Below are 21,704 nucleotides of genomic sequence, written 5' to 3'. Positions count from 1 at the left end.
AATTTCGTCCACAAATTGCACATGTCTTTCTCTGATCTGGCCCCTGCCTGCTTCTTCAGCATCTGCTGCTCTTCCAGCCCTCCACCTTCCCCTTCCTTTAGCCCTACTTGTCCTTCCAAACTCTCAGGTTGTCTCTGCCAAAAAGCCCTTCCTGGACAGGGTACCAAATGCTGAACTCCCAGAGCACCTTGTTCTAACCTTGGTGATGGCATTTATCAAACTGCTAATTTCCTGATTTGTCTCCCCCACCAGGCCGTGGGTTCTTAAGGGCAGGGACTCCATGTTATATTCCTCTCTATGTCCCTGCCTAACACTGATTCTGGGGAATAGGGAGTTTGGCCAATGGCTGCCTCTCTGTTCTCATTTTCATTTTCTATTCCTCTCTCCTATGCTCTCTCCGCTCCAGTCACACCAGCCTTCTTGTTATTCCTTCCTATGTTTTCCATACACATTCTTGCCAGGTGGCGATGGTGCCGTCTGTGCTCTTGGCCTTGAATACTCTGCCCTAACTCTTCAGATGATGTATTCTCCTTATGGCCCTCTGAAATAGCAGTCCCATTGCTCTCTGTCCCTTTACCGCAACTGCCATTATGTCATGGGCCATGTTGTGTTTATGAGTCATTCTCTGTCACCACAAGAGCAGGAACTTGGTGGTGGGTCTTGTTATTGTTTGGTTTTTGCTGGTTTGGTTTCATTTTTTGCATTGTTATATTATTCCCACTAACCTGAATAGTATTCAGTAATTATTTGTTGAGTGAATAAATGGCACATCCTTAGTACAGTTTTGAATTGAAGAATGACTGAATTCACTGATCAACTACAGGATTTTGCTAAGTGATTCAGGAGAGTTTCAAGCATAGTGACTGAGGCAGCCTACTTTGGAAATTTAAAAAATGATTGTCTCTTTTCCTCACCAAGCCTACGTCTTCTCTTGTCATAGGATGTCAGCATTGCTTATGGTGAACACCTGATGGAAGAGCACCTCTGTGAGCCAGCGGGCCTTGTGTTTGCCCGCTGTGGTGCCTACGAGAAAGCTCTCAGTGCCTTTCTGGCTTGTGGCAGCTGGCAACAAGCTCTCTGCATGGCAGCCCAGCTTCACTTGACCAAAGACCAACTGGCTGGCCTCGGCAGAACTCTGGCGGGTAAACACGGTCATTTAGGTTCTTCACAGTGAGAACTCTCCAGAGGTGTTTTGTTTGTTTGTTTGTTTCTTTCTTTGGCAATTTTGCAAATAAATTTAGGGCAGCATACCTTGAGGCAGTCTCATATTCCATGATAAAAATTAGTTTAGAATGGTTTATTAAGTAAATGTTAAACTGCTACAAGAATCCGAAAGTGCAATGGCATAATAAAGAAAGCAGTTTATTTCTCTGTCATCTTAGGACTGATGAGTCCTTCCACCGTGTTGCTCTGCCATCTCTTGGGCAGTTGGTGGTAGCGGGATTCTCTTCATATCTGCATTCCATTCCTTGGGAAGGGGAAAAGCCAGAGTCATGGGAGAACACTTAGCTTTAAACTGGGAGTGACCTAGAAGTTACACTATCACTGCTCCATCTCATTTGCTGAAACTTACATCATATGGCCACACCTAGTGCAGTGTAGCTAGGTGGCCGTGTACCCTCTAAAAAGGTAAAGATGAATTTTGGGGTGGGGCCATTCAGGTGTAGACAACAGCTTGTTGGAAACCATAATAGCAATTTTCAGAAATGTGAAAGAAAAAGTCAAATGTATAAGCATTCTGAAAACAAAGGCAATTTAGCTGTTTCAGGGTCTAGGGTTTGCCTAGAACAGAGGCAAAAGTTATACCAGAGTCTGACTTCTTAGAATGGTTAAGAACTGCCTGGGAAAAGAGATGAATGGGGGCTCTGGCCCTCCCAACTGTGCTTGAAGTAAGTGATTGGCTGGTATATTTTCCCCTTACTCTTTCAAGAGTATTCTAAATTACATCCTGTTAAATGTATGTACATATCTTCCTTAGTTATTTGCATTATTCTTTTTTCCTTGGGATTATAAAAATGTGTAAGATTATCACTTTTGTTTTTCTGTCATTCTCTGGTTGTTAGATCTCTAGGTTCTTCTCTTAAAGCCCTCTCAGTTTCCAAGCTGGACTCTTTTTACAAGTGTTGAGAATTCCTAACTTTAGGCCTTTTAGTTATTCATTCTGGCTCCATTGTTACTTCTGCTTTAGAAACTTACATTATTGGTAGTTTATACCTTCTAGCTCTGTTCTTAGGATCTATGATCTTCTCTTACAGTCTTTACAACTCTTTAGCTTGCTGTCTGCCATGCCTTATGATGGAGTACACCTAGCTCTTTTAGATGTTTAGCAAAAAAGGTGGGGAAGGCAGTGGTCAAAGATTTTTGAGCAATGCTCTATGGTGGAGTCACTTCATGTGCACTTTTAACTTCATCAATTTATACACGCCAGCAAAAGAAAGAAAAGGTAGCTCTTTAAATAATGGAAGTGACTCTAGTTGTTTATGTCAGTGATAATATGCCCTGGAGTTAGCATGAGATGGGAGGCGTGAATCTGCCAGCCCCTTAGTCAGCCCTGGGTTCTGTGTGTCTCTCATGATGATTATCTCATCTGGGCTGAGAGTGATTCCAGGATTTAAAGACACTGCATGGCCCTCAACAGAAGCCAACTACCGCCATCTAGTGCTCAACCAAAGAGACAGCAGTCTCTTCTGTAGAGGAAAAAATGGATTTAGTGAAAGGTGTTACGTCAGTTTCCCATATGCATGCCTTTGTAAGCATTTTTCCTGCCTAATTTTGACTATACATGATTTTCACATCCTTGCTAAATTTATATTGTAACTGCCATTCAAAATAGGACTTTATGGAATTCCAGCCTCTTTCCCTCGAAAAAATTCACAGGGTATATCGTTTGATACATAATAAAGACATTATTAATGAAACACTTCGGCAAAATAACCTGTTTAATTATGTTACCCAGTGCCTCCTCACACACTTACTTGATCTGAGAATTTTTTTTGGTACTTCCTTTTATTATCCTATGGAATAGTCATAGGAAGTACTTTTGAAAATGCTATTTTAAAGCAATTTGATTTGAATGTATGCTCTTTAGGGCTTATCTCCAATTTGGTTTTGATTTTGATTTAAATAGTACCACCGAAAACCATTTCAACTTGAGTTTTGGTAATACTGTTCTTAGCAAGCCAACTGTGGTCAAATGCTTGTTGTTACCTTTGCAGGAAAGCTCGTTGAGCAGAGGAGGCACAGTGCCGCAGCCACGGTTTTGGAACAGTATGCCCAGGTAAACGCAGTTCCTCCCTCTAAAACCCTCAGTCAGTAAGCAAGGACTTCCTAGTTGTACCTTATGGATCATTAAAATTAAAGGAGTTGTGGATAATTAGGAAGTCCAGAGATACTGTTTGCCCTGCAGGTGTTCCATCTTGCTTACTAGACTTGGAAATCTAAACTTGAGGTATCTCTAACTAATTTTAAGTTCTGTGAGGTAGAATACCAAAGAGCTCTGCTATAATATGTAGTAGTGGTTTGACCTTGGTACGAAGTAGTTAATTAAATCTCAAGGTAGTTGTAGTTTTTAATGTTAACTTGCCAAAGTAGAAACAGTGAGGAAGGACCATTCTAAAACAAAATGAGTGAACTGTAGATGCTGTTTTGGCTTTTACTCTCACTCTCTCTATTGGAAATGTCTCTTTTACCTCAGATAGCTTGATGAGTTCCAATTTTCTAGCAGATTATAAAGATAAGTACCTATACCAGCTTTAGATAGAATTATAGGATTTATTATGAAAATAATAAAACTGTGCATTGACACTGGCCACAGACTAACAGGACACACATACACAGTTGACAGCAGGGATTACTGCCTTCTAGAGTTTTAGCCTTTGACAAGAGAGTGTATTTTACAGTTGTTACTTGTGGGCACATTTCCATAACATAGTTGTACTTTTGAAATACTTCAGTGTCTTTCATGTAATACGAGCGAGTGAAAGAAGGTAATTAAAATTTGATATCAGTAGATCCTGGAAAGAAAATATGTTGGGTGACTGGCTGAAAACATCAATGAATAAAATATACGTAATAGAGTAAAGAAGTTGAAATAGAAAGATATACCACTTAAGATGGCTAATTAAATGTGTAAGATGCCACCATGTTTTTTTCTTTGTAAATGAAGATTAATCCATATATGTATATATTTAAGTGTTATATATTTAATTGGGGTGAAATTTACATACAGTAAAATTTATCAATTAAAAATTAACAATTGGATGAGTTGTGAGAAATGTTTACGGTTGTGTAACCACGACTACAATCGTGATGTAGAACATGTCTAACATCCCAAAAGTTCCCTCTTTCCCCTTGCAGTCAGTCTTCTCCCTCCACTCCCAGCCCCTGTCAACCACTGATCTGCTTTCTGTCACATTACAGTTTCGCTTTTTCTAGAATTCCATGTAAATGGAACCATCTGATATGTGGTCTTTTTAGTGTGGCTTTTTACACTCATGTAATGCTTTTGATTTCTAACATTTCTTTTTGATTCCTTTTCAGAATTTCCATCTCTCTGCTTATATTACCCATCTGTTCTTGGATTTTGTCTACTTTTTCCCTTAGAGTCATTAGCATATTAATCATACTTACTTTAAATTCCTGGCCTCATAATTCCAACATCCCTGCCATATCTGAGTCTGGTTCTGTTGCTTGCTGTGTCTCTTTGAACTCTTTTCTGTCCTTTTTGTATGCCTTGTAATTTTTTGTTGAAAGCCTGATGTGATGTACTGGGTAAACAGAAATTTGATAAATAGGCCTTTAGTGGGCTGGCCCCATGGCCGAGTGGTTAAGTTCACACACTCTGCTTTGGTGGCCCAGGGTTTCACTGGTTCAGATCCTGGGCGTGGACACGGCACCACTCATCAAGCCGTGCTGAGGCAGCATCCCACATGCCACAACTAGAAGGACCCACAGCTAAAATATACAACTATATACTGGGGGGATTTGGGAAGAAAAAGCAGGGGAAAAAAAAAAGAAGATTGGCAACAGTTGTTACCTCAGGTGCCAATCTTTAAAACAAAAAAAAAAATAGGCCTTTAGTGATAAGGTGTGGGGGAGGAGAAGCATTCTATAGTCTATGGTCAGGTCTCAGTCTTTTAGTGAGCCTGTGCCCCCTAGACTGTGAACTTCACCAGCGCTTCTCAGCTTTTTCACCCGTTAGGCGGGACAGGAAGGCCAAAGGGAGGTGGAGTTGGGTATTTCTCTTCCCCGCATAGGTTAATCCCTTCTAAAACCCATTTTGGTTAGGTTCTAGCAAAATAGTCTCTTGAGAGCAGGGCTTATTAAGAACAGCTTGCTCTGGGTGTGTTTTAAAGTGTGCCCCCTCTCCCCTCCACCCCGCTGCTGGAAGCGCAAGGAGGTTTCCCTCTGATGTTAAATGTGAGAACCTGGTAAGGCTCCTGGGGGTAAAAACTCACCAAAGCAAGGGAGCCTCCCTAAGTCTGGGCCCCCAGAGAGTTTTTAACTCTTAGCCTTGTCCACAGTGAGCCTCCGGGCATTTGTCTGTTACAGTTTAGATTTTTCCTGCCCTAGTACTGATTCCGGTGGAGATTTCTGCTTGTGGGTTTCTGCACTGGTGAGTAGTAATTGTCTGCATCTGCCTGTCTCTCTCTCCACTTTTGGGGGCAGCAGTTTGCCCTGTGATCTCAAATCTCTGACGGCTCTAAGAAGAGTTGTTGGTTTTCAGTTTGTTCAGCTTTTTACTTATTGTTAGGCTACAGTGACAACTTCCAAGTTTCCTATGTGCTGGACCAGAAACTGGAAGTCAGGTAATGTTTTTGAGGTTCATCCATATTGTAGCATTTATCAATTTATTCCTTTTTATTTTGTTGAATAGTATTCCTTTGTATGAATATATCAGAATGAATCAAAAAAATGAAAAATAAGTGTTGTCAAGGACATGGAGAAATAGGAACCCTTGTACATTGCTGGTAGGAATGTAAAATGGTGCAGCCACTGTGCAAAACAATTTGGTGGTTCCTCCAAAAGTTAAACATAAAATTACCATATGACCCAGCAATTCCACTGCTAAGTATATACTCAAGGGAAATGGAAACATTCACAAAGAAACTTGTCCATAAATGTTTATAGCAGCATTATTTATGATAGCCAAAAGGTAGAAACAACTCAAATGTCCATCAGTGGTGGCTAAATGGATAAATGAATTGTGATACACACACACACTGAGGAATATTATTCAGTCATGAAAAGGAATGAAAAACTGATACGTGCTACAACCTGCGTGAACCTTGAAAACATTATGCTAAGCGAAGTAAGCCAGATATAAAAGGACAAATATTGTATGATTCTACTTATGTGTGGTACCTAGATTAGTCAGATTCATAGAGACAGAAAGTAGAATGGTGGTTGCCAGAGGCTGGGGGTAGGGAACGTGGGCAGTAATTATTTAATGGGTATAGAGTTTCAGTTTTGCAAGATGATAAGTGTTCTGGTAGTGGATGTTGGTGATGTTTTCACAATAGTGTGAATTTACTTAATGCCACTGAACTATACACTAGAAAGTGGTTAAAGTGGTAAATTTTTTATTAGGTATATTTTACTACAATCAAAAAATGTAAGGAAAAAAAAAAGGAACAAAGAACTGATACATGCTACAACTTGGATGAATCTTGAAAACATTATTCTAAGTGAAAGAAGCCAGACACAATAGGTCACCTATTATATGGTTCCTTTTATATGATAGATCCAGACTAAGCCAATCCAGAGAGACAGAAAGCAAATTAGAGGTTACCAGGAGCTGAGGGGATTGGGAAATGGGTAGGATTACTTAATGGGTATAGAGGGTTTTTAATGGGGTGATAAAAAAAACTTTCGTGGTTATACAACATTGTGAATACAGTAAATATCATCAAATTATACACCTTCAAATGATTAATTGTATATGTTATATGATTTTCACTTTGATAAAACACACACACACACACACTGTCTGCCCGTGAAGTAAAACACATCCTACTATGTCCCTTTGTGGACCTGTGGTATGGGCCTGTTAGTGTGGCATATGCAAGATGATCTGTTGGGGTCTGGGAAGAAAATACTTTTATTTAGTCTTTTTAATTAAAATTAACTTATTTAAGGTAGTATATATATGTATGATAGATGGTTTAAAATGCTGAAAGCAAATACAAGAAAATCAGAACACCTCCTTCCTACCACTCAGAGATTGCTGTTATTAGCACCTCTATTCTTTCTAGAGTTCTCTCTCTATCTACACAAACACACATACTTTTTTAACCAAAATGAGATTACACTGTTTGTGCTGTACTGTTTGTAAATTTGCTTTGTTTGGTTATGATCTTCATCTTTCCATGTTAATAACATTTTAATTTATCTAATAATTCAGGTTCCCTCAATGGTTCCAAAATTGTTTACGGTAGATTGATCCAAATTAGGTTCCAGTTTGGGCCATGTATTGCATTTTGTATCTTCTGTCCTTTAAATCTCTCTTAATCTAATGTAATCCCTTGCCCTCCCTTTTCATGACAGTGACTACTTGAGAAAACTTAGCCAGTTGTCTTAGATAGTTCAACTTTTAAAAATGTGTTGTGTTTTATATGCTTTATAAGTACATTAAGTAATTATGTATTGGGGTACAGGATCACAATTTTTTTTTTTTTTTGGAGGAAGATTAGCCCTGAGCTAACTACTGCCAATCCTCCTCTTTTTGCTGAGGAAGACTGGCCCTGAGCTAACATCCATGCCCATCTTCCTCTACTTTATACATTGGACGCCTGCCACAACATGGCTTTTGCCAAGCAGTGCCATGTTCGCACCCAGGATCCAAACCGGCGAACCCCGGGCCGCTGAGAAGCGGAATGTGCAATCTTAACCGCTGCGCCACCGGGCCGGCCCAGGATCACAAATTTTTACTGGAAGGGGTATAAACATCAAAAACACTTGAGGACTGTAGGGTATGCAAGTTTTTATTACACTTATTTATTATATGCATTCTTCAGTTTTCTGTAGGTTTGAAGTTTTTTTGAAATAAAAAGTTGGAGAAAAACATTAAAAGAGCCAAAAAAAAAGTCTAGAAGATCACTGCTCTAGTCTACCATTTTTTCTAAGTATGGGCTTGTTAGCTTAGGAGCCCACCTAAACCTACTGAATCAAACTTGGTGGTGAAGCTGGGGAAATGGGGTTTTTTAACAGACCTCTCTGGTGGTTTTGATGCTGAGGAATGTAGAGAGATGATACTTAGCGTGTGTTTTTTGATTACCTTCAGAATCTATACCCCTCCCTTGTCTTTTGTATCAGTATTTGTTGAGCATGTACTCTAGGCCAGGCACTATGCTGAGAACTAGGAGTCTAAGGGATAGCCTGGAAAGGCGGATAGAGGCAGCTCTGTAGGCAGTTTTGCAGTTTGTTATGGTGGCATCTAACACACTCACTCCATTACTCTTGCCTTCCTTGATGTTCCCTCCTCAGGATTATGAAGAAGCTGTGCTCTTACTGTTAGAAGGAGCTGCCTGGGAAGAAGCTCTGAGAGTGGTAAGAGAACTTTAAAAATCCTCCCAGTGCTAGGGGCTAAGCAGAGCGAGAGCGCGGGGGTGACAGGGTGAGCTGGAGCTGCTTATCTTCTGAGGCTAGTGCAATTAAGCAGAAATAGCTGAGGTTCCCCATCTAAGGACAAGCAGTGGTTTTTAAACCATTTTAAAAAGTTATTCCTGGGGCCGGCTGGGTGTCACAGCAGTTAAGTTCGCACATTCCCCTTCAGCAGTCCAGGGTTCACGGTTTCGGATCCCAGGTTCGGACATGACACTGCTTGTCAAGCCATGCTGTGGTAGGCGTCCCACATATAAAGTAGAGGAAGATGGGTACGGATGTTAGCTCAGGGCCAGTCTTCCTCAAAAAAAAAGTTATTCTTGATGTTTGGAATTAGTTGGTCCTCTAAATGTGGAGTATTACTATTTTTTACTGAAGTGAGTTGAATTTTCATTGGTTGCCCTATGCGAGGTCTGTTCCTCTGGAAGATATCCTGGTCACTTCTAAAGTGATCCATTTCTTTCCAAGTATCTTAACTCTCCAGGGCTTGAAGTTTTCCTGCCTAAAATTGTTGTATTTTTTCCTTTTAGGTATACAAATACAACAGACTGGATATTATAGAAACCAACGTAAAGCCTTCCATTTTAGAAGGTGAGGGTTACAATTTTAGGTAATATTCCTCATTTGGAGTTATAGAGATGGGGAGAGGAAGATGGGAGCATTCCCTTCCTTGTTATATCTTTTAATCATGTGTTATATGGAGTCATTCAAAATTCTCCACTAGTTGTAATATTTAATTCTGACCAGGGTTTTTAAACATGCTAAATTGTTAAATAGTAGCACATAAAATATTTGAATGTTAAAGACCTATGAGAAGGTATGGTTGAGAATCTTTCTATTTAAGAATAGCTGGTAAACTTGAATGTGAACTATATATTAGATAATAGTATTGTATCAATGGTCACTTTTCTGCACTTAATAATTGCATTGTGGTTAAATAATATCCTATTCTTAAGGGAGATAAGCTGAAATATTTAGGAGGGAAGGATCATATCTGCAACTTACTCTCCAAAAGATTCCACAAAAATAATAGAGAGAGAGAGAGTGTGTGTGGAGAGAGAAAACAGGAAGCCAGAAATATGGCAGAATGTTAACAATTGATAAGTCTGGGTGAAGGGCATAGATGTGTACATTGAACTTTTGGGACTTTTATGTGGGTTTGAAATTTTTTCGAAGTGAATATCGACAAAATAAAAGGAAGACGCTTTACAAATCAAGTTGATGGTTCCTAGAGAACAGATGAGTGTTATCAGTTGTAGAATATACTAGTGGTCACTATGACGCTTAAAGCAAAAGTGAAAAAAGGACATCAGTTTGACTTCTAGAAATCTTTTGAGAGTAGGGTTGGTTTTAAGCTCTGCCTTTTTTAGCACAGTCTACCTTGTAAATAATGTCTGCCCTTTGTGACGTTAACACACATTCACATGCTTACCCTCTCTGCTCCTTTCTCCCCCATCCTCATTAAAACTGCGGGAGGGTTCTGCATGTATCGTGCACTTTAGGTGCCCCGACTGGATACTGAAAGCATCTGGCCCTGCAATCCATACAGTCTGCTCTTGGATTTTCTCCACTACTGAGAACCTGGGAAAATGCCGACAGTTCATCTGCACAGGCTTAATACCTCTGTTTAGGGAGTATGTCAGTGACTTTCCTCCCATTTTTATTAACAGCTTCCTGTGAGCTCCTTTTATTTGCCTGTCTTCTCTTGGGTTAGATACCAAGTCTTTGTTCAGGTGATTTTATAAGTTTAGTGGTAGAGAGTATTCTAGAATGATGTTGGTGAACTCTGAGGTCTGGAATGTCAATCTCTAGTTTATTTTCCTAAAACAATGTAGATTAATTCTCATTAAGGAAAAAATCTTGCTTGGAAAACCTAGTAACTGTTGCTTTTTGTTAAATTCCAACTCCCTCACTGCCCTCCTCTAGTTTTTTCTCTTTGATTAAACATCATACCCAAGTTATTTTCCATCTATACCCTCAGCCCAGAAAAATTATATGGCATTTCTGGACTCTCAGACAGCCACATTCAGTCGTCATAAAAAACGTTTATTGGTGGTTCGAGAGCTCAAGGAGCAAGCACAGCAGGTGAATCTGGGTGAGTGTCTGCATGAAGATGTTGCCGCGTGGTGGGGAACAACATCACACATTGTCAGGGATGCTTACTGTGCCTCCTGCAATGTGATTACCGTGCCGGGGGTGGGGGGGGTGCGTCTGAGGGCTCTGAAAGCCCTCAGGGCCTGTGTATGTATGGATGTCTGTGTTTGTGGGTGTTGGGGAGGGCTTGGGGGCAGGACCACGCAGAAGGGGGAAGAGCTCTGCCTAACAGTCCCCCGCCCCTTAACCAGAGCAGCTGACTACTGTGTTTTACAAAAGGATTCTTCTTGTTTCTGAAAGTTTCTTTGCTTGGAAAACATGAAAGAAAAGAAAAAAGTTTTGTAAAGTACTAGTTTACAGTAATAAAACTGTATTTAATATAATCTCATTTCATTTTGAGATTAACTTTGTAATAATTTTCATCCATCCTTAAATATGCCCTGGTTAACTATAATCCACTTACCTCACTGAAGGTAAACCCACGTAGCAGGGATTTCATTCTGCATCTGGTTCTTCTTTTCTAGATGAGGATGAGCCCCATGGTCAAGACTCAGATCTGTTCTCTGAAACCAGCAGTGTCGTGAGTGGCAGTGACATGAGTGGCAAATATTCCCATAGTAACTCCAGGATATCAGCGTATGTATCACGTTTATTCAGCACATTGACCATGCCCTGGGTATATGGGGAAAGTACAAGTAAATGGGTCAGTTTTCCAACAGGACAGTGCAGTGGGAGGGAGAGGGCATTCTTTAAGGCCGTGTGAAAGCTGGACTTTCCTAGCACGTCTAAGAGATTAGACTCAGCATTAAAATGTTTTCTGCTGCAGCTTCGTGGCCTGTGTGTTTGCTCAGTGCCCATGTAGCACTTACACTGGGTACTCAATTTATATAACATCTGATTTTATTCATTTAACAAATGTTAAGTGACTATAATGTGTAGGCACTGAAAAAATAAAAATATTATGAAGAAAAAAGATTTCAGGCTTCTTCAATTCAAGATCGGGATTGGAAGAAGTCATAATATAAAGTGAGTCGTTGCACTTTGACCCAGTGTAACCATTGGTCAGAAGTATTTGTTGAACATCCGTGTGCTAGTTGTAGTGGAGGTTACCAAAAAGCTTTAAGGAGATATGAGCTTATGGTCTTGCTTGGAAAACATAAACTGCAAGATTATATTTTTAAACTGAATTTGCTTTAGGAATTCAGAATAGAGATCTCTGAGGTTGTATGGGGCGATCAGAAACTATAAGAAAGGCACCTAGAACTGGGCTTTTAAGAGCTGAGGTGAGAGAACCTCTGACAAAACAAATGGCTTATTTAAAGACCTCTGAGACAGGAAAGAATGTGAGATTTATTAATGTTTTATTGTATTCAAATTCCTGTCTGGTTTTTCTGTATCTCCTTATTTTTATTTTGTTGGCTTTAAATTTGTTTTTTATTACAAAATTCAAGTTGGTTGTTCTCTTCATTGTTCGAGCTCTTATTATCAGATGTAACGTGTTTTACTCTGATATTAATCAAAACTTCCAGGCCAGACATTACTTTTTAGGGTTTTCCTTACTACTTCCTGCCTGTGAGTCTTGCTTCTCCCAGTTTTGTTTTAGGTGTCGCTTTAACACCTTGTCACCATTTTTCCCAAAATATAAATACCATCTGTATACTCTCTGGTTTCCCAGAAACTTAGTGGCCAACAGTTACACTCATTTTAATCTGTTCAGCACAAGGAGAGTCCCTTTTTCAACATCTCTAATTTCTAACAGGCGATCATCTAAGAACCGCCGGAAAGCAGAGCGGAAGAAGCACAGCCTCAAAGAGGGGAGTCCCCTGGAGGACCTGGCCCTTATGGAGGCGTTGAAGGAAGTGGCACAGGGCACTGAAAAATTGAAAGGTATGTTCTCAGTGCTGATGATTCTTGCCCACAAAAAAATAGTAAATGCACAGCACAGACAGACACAGTCTAGTAAATAATTGATAGAATTTTCCCAACTTGAGGAAAGACAAAAACTTTCAGCAGGAAGTGTCATTTCAGGGCATATTCATGAACAACACTTTTCAGCTGGTAACCTATAGGGCTTCCTCCATTGGCATCCACCTCCCTGAGCTCTGAGCCATTCGCACTGAAACCGGGATAAAGGATTGTGGAGACACTGCTTCTGCTTGGGCCCCAGTGTGTTTGTTTTTCTTTTAGCAGTAGATATGTTGAATTATTCCAGCATTTGGGAAAAACGAAAGTGTAGGAGATGGCAACTGTAGTGTGATACTAGATATTTTTTGCTGGGAAAGAAGCTATGTTATGATTCAGGCAGTGAAACTGGGATGCACCTTACTACTCTCTCAAATTTCTTCTCTCTAGATGAAGTATACCATATTTTAAAGGTGCTCTTTCTGTTTGAGTTTGATGAACAAGGAAGGGAATTACAGAAGGCCTTTGAAGATACTCTGCAGCTAATGGAAAGGTCACTTCCAGAAATTTGGACTCTCACCCACGAGCAGAATTCAGCTACACCTGTAAGTTTTCCTCAGACACAGAATGTGCATTTTTTTCATCATTTTCACAGGTTATTACACTCACACAATCTCTTAAAAGTCAAAGCAAAAGACTTTCCTGTTCTTAAAACATAATACCCCATGGTTAAGTTATTTTAGGCTTACGTTTAAGTTGTCAGTAAGAGTATTTTAATTTGACTGCACAGTGACTAGTACCCCCTGGCCTAGTAAGCGGGCTTTTATGTCTCCTTTCCCATGAAGCAGCGCCATGGAGAAGATGGGAAAGTCGGATGGTTGCCCCCAGCTTCAGTGACAGTAGGTTGTGGAGTCCGGGAGCCAGTCCTAGAGCTGGCTTCTCACTTTGCTGCTCAGACTTATGGGTGGGATCAGACTTCTTTAAAGTCTTTATGGAAAATCTGACTTGACACTTCTATGTTGTTGTGACAAGCTTTGCTAATTATGTTTAAGCATGTTGTGTCTCATCAAGAATTCTAACGTATTATCTTCTATTTATACCTCTGCTCAGTCTCTCACACCTCAGCTCTATTGTTAAGAGTTTAGATTTTGATTCAGAAAGGCTGGTGTATCAGTCAGGGTCCATTAAGGAAAAGAAAACCCACAGCTAATATTTTATTGGAGAGAATTTAATATGTGGAACTGCTTAACGAAGTATGGGAGCACTGCAAAGGCAAAGGGGAACACGGGAGGAGCACTGAGGGCATAACTGCGCGCAGCGGCTTCTTCCCCGAAGGCTGAGGGAGCAAGACGAAGAGTTGGGGTTATTGGCATTTAGAAGCTTGGAGCTAGGACCCTTCTGAGCTGCTTCTTGACCCTCTGAGAAGGGGGTACCAGCCAGCTGGTGCTGATATTTCTGAGGGGCATGTTGAGGCTGGTTCGAAGTATATGGAAATAAACGGAAACTGGAGTGAACAGCTGCTTCTGGGGTAAAGAGCTACTGTTGAGTGAAAGGAAGCAAACGAAGGAGCCAATTCCTTCCTCTTGCTCTCTCCCTCTGGTGTCTGCTGTGGGCGGAGCATAGCCGAGCCAGCTGAGAAAGGAGTGTTTCCTCAGGCTCTGGGACCAGCATCACAAGCAGCGTACAGAAGGCTGGGTTCGGAGCTGAGAGGGAGGTTGGTAATCAGCTCACTGATTCGAAACACATAGCTTTACTGGGCCTTGATTTCCTGTTATAAATGAGGATAATACTTCCCCTGTACACTTTACTGGAATCTTCTGAAGGTTAGGTAACAGGGTACATGTAGAAGCATTTTACAAACCTTAAAAATAAACGCAACTAAGAATCATTACCTCCACAAATACTTGAATTTACTGTAATAGGTATTTCCTGGAAGAAATGTGATCATCTTCAAAACTATAGTGATTTGAAACTAAGAATTTATAATGCCTTCCCGTGCCCTCCCCTCCCCTCTTCTGTTCAGATCATGTTAACTTCTCAGTCTTCTGGGGCAAATGACCAGAAAATTACATTTTTGCTTTTGTTGGTAGAGTATGATAATGGCGTGTGTGCAGGATACCATTTCTTTGCTGATACAGTCTGCTTTCTACTTAGGTTCTAGGTCCTGATTCTACTGCAAATAGTATCATGGCCTCTTATCAACAACAGAAGACTTCGGTTCCTCTTCTTGGTTAGTACTTTTTCCCTGTAAATCGTTACAGTGCTAAGCAGAAGGCATATCTTTCTCTGAGTGTTGAGAAGGTCAGCAGTATAAGGAGAGATTGGTTGTTGACTACAGTATGCCCTCAATTCTAAGACTCTGTCTTTAGTAAAATCAGTTTAATGTTTCTAGTGTTAGGAACTTGGCAGGCGGGGAATCCAATGTGACATTAAACGTGTAATTTTTTTAAAAGTTGTCCTGACATACGCTTGTCACAACAAGGGCATACGCTCACCCGTACAGGCACATCACAGCTGAAGTTTGAGTCTAAACAGTCTAATTTACATACACATTTTAAAGATTCTTCTGAATCATCCTTTTTTGCTATTGGCAGTTACACATTGCATCTTAGGGACATTTTCATAATCCTTGCGTAAGAGCTGAACCTTTAAATCATCTTTAGGATTGACAGTATAATTTGAAAGCAAATCCAAAGGCTGTTAGCTTTTTATCTGCATTTCGTATTTAATTCTACCCAAAATGTTTTGTTTGTTTGTTGGGGGAGATGATTCTCAGTTAGATTGCATATCCCTCAAAGTTAAAAGCCCTAAAGGCTTTCTTTTGAAAGTTGGCTAGAAGCTTTTGACAGATCACTTTGGTGCCTGAGTATTTGTGCTTCGGGTGGATCGATCAAGCATACCAACCTCACAGCTCTGAAAAGTTAGTGGTATGTTCTAAAATAATTGGCAGTTTTCTCCTATTGTTATTTGTAGTTTCTAGCATGTGACAGGCAGTGTTTTGAAATTTTTTCATTTAAATGCTGTACTATAATAGCATTTTGATGACATTTGAAGTAGCCTTTGGGTGTTCAAATTAAATTTAACTTTAAGAGTTTATGTTTCTACCAGGAATAAACAACTACCTCCCTTCCATCCCAGCTAAGCTCATACATCTGAACAGTAACTACTATATCGCTAGCTTCCCTTCTTCCTGGAGGCTGGCACACACGATGCTTTTGATATCGGTCCCAAAACACACAGTTATTTCTGAGGTGCTGAAATTCAGCTTAGACCCGGGGCAAGTTTGGTAATTGTCTAGTTTGTACTTTGTTCAATTCAGTTGTGATTTTTACCCCCTTTTCCTTGTTGCTGGCTTGATGCTGACCTTTCCCTGGGGTAATCTAGAGGGCTTTATTAAAGAGCACTTTCATTGTCCAGCTGAACCTTCAAGACTGTTTGAAGCTCATTACCTGAGTATGTAATGTCAGTGTCTTCGTGAATGCAAGGTTGTGTAGAAGGAAGTTCTTATAATCCAAAAGTAGGCAGATGAACTACTCACAACATTAGTCCCACTCAAATATTCCTCAGCTGACCCCCGCACAGCTGCCAGGAGTAGCTAAGTGCACTCACACATCCCCACAGTGGGATCAGTGACTTATTGGGGCGTTTTCTCTGATTGTTTCATGTTTGTGATGCAATGCAGCAGCATGCAGATCAATTGCAAGTCTTGCAAAAATGTAGCATTTCATAAAATGGATTAGAGAGTTATCAGAGAAGTGTTTGAATCATAGCCGTTGGACTTGTTACAATTGATAACAAAATAAGTGCTTCAAATGAAAATTATTTGACTGTCAGAGGATTAAGAGAAGTCTCTGGAAAAATTGATAAAGCCCTCAAAGTATCTTTGTAAAAATGACTGTGTTTGTGCTGTGAAATTCAAACGTAGAGATTGAAAGGTGCTGTCTGCTGCTGTAGTTTGTCAGAACACGTACTTTCCTGCCAAAAAGGCGGCACTTGCTGTTTATTGTTACTTAAGTCAAGGAATCAGATATCATTGTAGTTAGGCCTAATTTTTAAAAATAAGATAGACTATTTTCATAACTTTTCTTTTTTTAAAAAATATAAAGTTTTATTCAAAGTTTAATCTTTATTTAATATGAAATTATGAGTCTTGTTAACAATGAATTTCTTTAAGTAGGGTTTTTCAGGGTCAGTATTTTTAAATAACCAAAACCTCCTGGGGCCTTTTTGTGTATATAGTTTTTGTTTGACGGATTAGAGAGCAGTAATTGTATGTGAAATTATAAAACTGATAAGATTGGTAGAGAAAATCTAGATTGTACAGAAAAGTATGTCAAAGAAAATGAAAATTCAATAATTTCTGGTCATACCATATGTATGTACCTGCATGTATTTATGTATGAACATCATGTTTTTAAGAACTTTTTATCTTGAACATTTTTTCTCACATTGTTAAATATTCTTGAAAATAATTTTTAATGTCTGTATGGCTCATATGTACAGGTGTATTAGAAGTTTATCATGAATAATGCTGGGAAAGAACATCCTTATATATACATGTCTTCTCATATCTCTGCTTCCTGTATATGATTCCTTGTTAGATGAGAGACTCCATAAATCTAACTGAAAGAGGGAGGACCGGGAGTTTTAGGTAACAGTGACAGAATTTTCCCCCAGCCATCCCCTGCTCCTTCACTTTTTTTTTAAAGTAGGGACATTATTGATCATTGTGTTTATGGAATTTTTTATCATTAAGTATTTTTTGTCTGTTAACTTTATTTAATCCATGCCACCACAATTTTTTACTCTTATAATAATTAAGGTGAATTTTACATACAGTGAAATGCACAGACCTTAGGTGTACAGTTTGAGAGATTTAATAAATGTATATGGCTTTGTAACCACCACCCCCATTTGAAATATACAACATTCTTCCACTCTGAATCACTCAGTGGGCATTTTTTCTTCTACCTTCCCACATGGCTGAAGTTGAAATGCAATCCGTGTTCTCAGGGTGGGGCCTCCGGACTGTATTGCCCTGACTGAAGGTTGCAAGGGTAACAGACACGTTAACTCTGGTTCTGAGGTCATCTGGTAGCTGCAAAGCCCGCTCCCTTAGTGTTAGTTACTGCCTCGGCTCCCGCCAGCAAGAGAGAGTGTCTGTCACAGTTCCCTTTCCTTTCTTTTAGATGCTGAGCTTTTCATACCGCCAAAGATCAACAAAAGAACCCAGTGGAAACTGAGTCTTCTAGAGTGACTCTGACCCCAGTTAGAGGGCTCTGGCAGACAAGACCATTTTCCTTCCACTCCTCGCTCCACGGGCCCTGGCTGTTGAGAACTGGCAAGAGTGAGACGGAGATCTACCTTAGCATTATGGAGAGCTGCTCTGTATAGCAGACCTCAGCAGACGCCAAGCAATTTTATTTTATTTTGCATATAATTTTAATCATTAGCAAAACTTTAAGGTTTAACCAATGTAACATCATTTCTTTAGTGCTGTTTGAGAGCATATTTCTGGTATTTATGGTAATCAGGAGATTAGGTTTCAGTCCCACTACAGGTCTGATTTATACTGGGACCTTAAGTCACATAATTAATTTGTGCCTCAGTTAAGTGGGAATAATGTTTCACGGTTGCTACCTCAAAAGTGTAAAGAAAAGTAAAATGTTCCTGAATTGTTTTATGTTCCTGGAAGAAAGCATTATATGTAAACAACATGGCTATTAGTGCTACCAAAATTTGGTCAAATCAAATCACTTAAAAGGCTTCTTCACCTTGAACTAAAGCAGAATAAAAAGGTTTCCTATGCTAATGGCCACTATTTTTAACATTTTCCCAAGTCCTGTGCCTCCAGTTATAACTGAGCTGAGCCTCCCATCCCTATAATGTCCATAGGGACTATTTATACTGCCTGTGAATTTTCTGCTAGAGAGTTAGCCATGTTAGAGCTAGAACAGATTAGAATTTCTGAAGCAGTATCATGCACATTTGGTATGGTAAGCACTGTGCATCATATGGCATGCAGAGTTATAATTTATTCTTTTTTCTCCAAGTATTGCTGCTTTTTTTTTTTCTTTTCTTTTTTTGAGGAAGATTAGCCCTGAGCTAACATCTGCCACAAAACCTCCTCTTTTGCTGAGGAAGACTGTCCCTGAGCTAACATCCGTGCCCATCTTCCTCTACTTTATGTGTGGGACGCCTACCACAGCATGGCTTGCCAAGCGGTGCCATGTCCACACCTGGGATTCGAACCGGTGAACCCCGGGCCGCTGAGAAGTGGAACGTACGAACTTAACCACTGTGCCACCGGGCCAGCCCCTAAGTGTTGCTTCTTTTAAAAATATTTTGTCAGCGTCTAGGCTATTTCATTTCTTTATCGTGCTTAACTGACCTCTGTACCTCTGTCTTTCAGTTATTTTCTTTGAAAGAAATGAGAATGTTTTATCTTTTTGGTAAGTCTAGAAGAAGTTCAGTTCATTTTGGCAGTTTCTGATTCTTGGGTAAGGTCTCTTCCACGTGTTTAATACAAGAATCAGACCTTCGTTATTGTACATAAACTAACAGGAAATGCTGCTTTTAATCATCGGAGTATAGATAATACCCAGAATTCTGATTTAAGAAACTTTCTCTAACATAGAAAAATGTTAACTATAGAATCTGGGTCTGTTCGCTTTATGATTCAACTTTTCTGTATGTCTGGAAATTTTCACAAAATAATAGGAAAAAAAGAAGAAGAAGATGATATATCCTGCTTTGGAGAAATCTGCTTTTTGACTCATACCCATAATGGATTTGCTATAATTAAGTGCCCAATGTTGAAATGCTAAAAGTGCGTCGTGACTCCTCTTTGGCGTAGGTAAATGAAAATGGTAACTTCTGTGACATCTTACTATATTATAGTGATCCTGCTGTGGAGCACAGTAAAGGGATCGACGTGGATGGGTTGGAAATAGAAGTAAATGTGTCTGTTGATAAAAGTGCGACTTTTCATGGATGTTCAGTTTCCTTAAAATAATGTATTGAAGCAGTGAGAACGAATTTGTGTGGATACAAATTACTATCAGTCACTCTCTCTCTCACCTGAGCAAGGTGGAATTTTGGTCATTTGGAGAAGTAAGCATGGGCAGACCCTCCAAATTAAAGGCAGAATCAAGGAAGAATTCATGGGGAAAGATGTAGTGTATGGGAAAAGAAGAAATTCCTGGGAGTGATGAATGCTTAATTTGGGGGAAAGAGTCTGGCAAGTTCTAGAAAAGGGTATGTAACTCTTTCCCAAAATTTGAACTGTGTCCCAAGGGAAGTTCGTGCTGCAATAAGCTAAAAGCCTCAATTATTTTGTTGGTTCCATTGTTTTAGCTTTGCTCCGATGCTCCAGACATCAAAAGGAAACTTGCAAAGGACTACCTCCTACAATCCAAGTACATTTGAAATTTACCCTTTTTAAAAAACTGAGGCAGGAGTTAATGTTTTTATGATGTCTTTCTAAGAATAGCTTGATGTAATTTCTTAGCACTGCTGCATATTTTAAAATAAATTTTACATATCTACCTCCATATACACACATAATATTTGTGTGTGTACACACATAGGCACACATTTGAGAGATTTTTCATGGCCATAACTGAAGAGGGTGTTTTTAAAAATAAATAAAATTGACAATTCTTAGTAATTTAAAGTGACTGCAAGTTTAGGAAGCAAAATTAGTTTTTTCTTCCTGTGCTGGCCCGTAAACTTCTGTGCCTCACTAGAAGCACCGCCTAGACGAGCCCTTGGGAGTGTTTAGTTGTCTTTCGTTGTCTGTCATGTTTATTAGTAACTGGGGTGAGGATGGAAATCTGAAAAACTTGATAACCATAAATATCCAAGATGCTGTAGACAAGCCAAAGCTCATATGGTGACATTTGGTGACACTGAAGGCCTGCTCTTGATTCCTGAGGTTCTGTGTGCTCCGTGAGCTTGCCTGTGCCTCATGCCCACAGTAGGCCGCTCCACCGTTACTCGTACGGGGTCTGAAGTCCCAGGAACTTTAAGACCAACAGATGTCCTCCTGATATTCAGGAAAGGACTAGGCTGTGGGTCCATCCATCTTAATGTCCTTGGAGAAAGTCATTTAATCTCAGTGAATCTTGTTTTCCTCCACCCTCGTGTGCCCATTGGGCTAAAGCTGCGTTTCTCAACCTTAATACTAATGACATTTGGGGGTGTATCATTTTTTGTTGTGGGGGCTGTCCCGTGCATTGTAGGATGTTTAGCAACATCTCTGGCCTCTACCCACCAGATGCCAGTACTACATACCCCCTGCTCCTGTTATGACAACCAAAAATATCTTTAGACATTGTCAGATGTCGTCGGGGGGTCAAAATTACCCCCAATTGAGAACCACTGAGCTAAGATAACTTCCACATACTTAGTAAAACTAATCATCTTTTTTGTGTGTGAGGAGGATTCTCTTTTTCTACAAGCGCAATTGTATAAGGATCATGTGAGAGAATTCATAAAAGTGCTTTGAAAAAGACTAAAGACTAGGCAGTTGTTCAGCCTGTATTTGTATTCTTCATTTTAAAATGCAGTATAACATTTAGGCTTAGGATGGCCTGGAGAGTCCCATCCTCCAGAACCACCTCCCATGCCTCCTCTTCGTCAAGACCCTCACCTTTTTGGGGGTTCTTGACTTGGGGTTCATAGACCCTTGAAGGATCTGAAGATAGTGTATTTCTGTATGATTTCTTTCCTCTGTAATCCTGTATATTTTATTTTATGCATTTTAAAATATTGTTCTGAGGAGGAGTCTGTAAGCTTTACCACTCTGCCAAAGAGGTTCAAAGGTTAAGAACTAACCAAACTTCAGCCTCCCCTGTCAGTGATGTTCGTGGGGTGTTGACAGTAGAGTGGTTTGTGCAGAAACTGCGGGGAACAAGACAGTCCTCTCCCTCAAGTCAGTGTATCCAGCTCCCAGCTGATTCCTGATGCTCCAGGGTAAAGCTTAGTCATCCTTGCTGAACTGTAGGAATGCCAGATGCCCTTTGTGATTATCTTTGCTTCCCTGCTCCAGCGTGCTGGTGCCAGGCCTGGATCCAGGGTCAGGCATATAGGTCTTTCAGGGCTAT

The 21,704-nt window shown here is 39.9% G+C and overlaps 1 protein-coding gene across 3 annotated transcripts in view; it reads left to right on the top strand.

Annotated features, from left to right (window-relative positions):
• The window catches only part of ELP1 (elongator acetyltransferase complex subunit 1), a 51,024-nt gene extending 32,277 nt beyond the window's left edge, over positions 1-18,747 (top strand). For all 3 annotated transcript variants that reach the window (XM_046673553.1, XM_046673537.1, XM_046673546.1), the window contains 10 exons: positions 941-1,142; positions 3,216-3,277; positions 8,485-8,547; positions 9,132-9,192; positions 10,583-10,696; positions 11,220-11,331; positions 12,455-12,582; positions 13,048-13,202; positions 14,752-14,827; positions 17,787-18,747. In XM_046673553.1, the coding sequence (XP_046529509.1) occupies positions 941-1,142; positions 3,216-3,277; positions 8,485-8,547; positions 9,132-9,192; positions 10,583-10,696; positions 11,220-11,331; positions 12,455-12,582; positions 13,048-13,202; positions 14,752-14,827; positions 17,787-17,854 (1,041 nt within the window). In that variant the 3' untranslated portion in view covers positions 17,855-18,747. The remainder of the gene's footprint in view (positions 1-940; positions 1,143-3,215; positions 3,278-8,484; positions 8,548-9,131; positions 9,193-10,582; positions 10,697-11,219; positions 11,332-12,454; positions 12,583-13,047; positions 13,203-14,751; positions 14,828-17,786) is intronic.
• The last annotated feature ends 2,957 nt before the right edge of the window (positions 18,748-21,704 follow it).

Source organism: Equus quagga, chromosome 1, assembly GCF_021613505.1.
Source record: "Equus quagga isolate Etosha38 chromosome 1, UCLA_HA_Equagga_1.0, whole genome shotgun sequence".
Taxonomy (NCBI): Eukaryota; Metazoa; Chordata; class Mammalia; order Perissodactyla; family Equidae; genus Equus; species Equus quagga.
The sequence above is the reverse complement of the archived record's forward strand: the minus strand, read 5'-3'. Positions and strand labels throughout refer to the sequence as shown.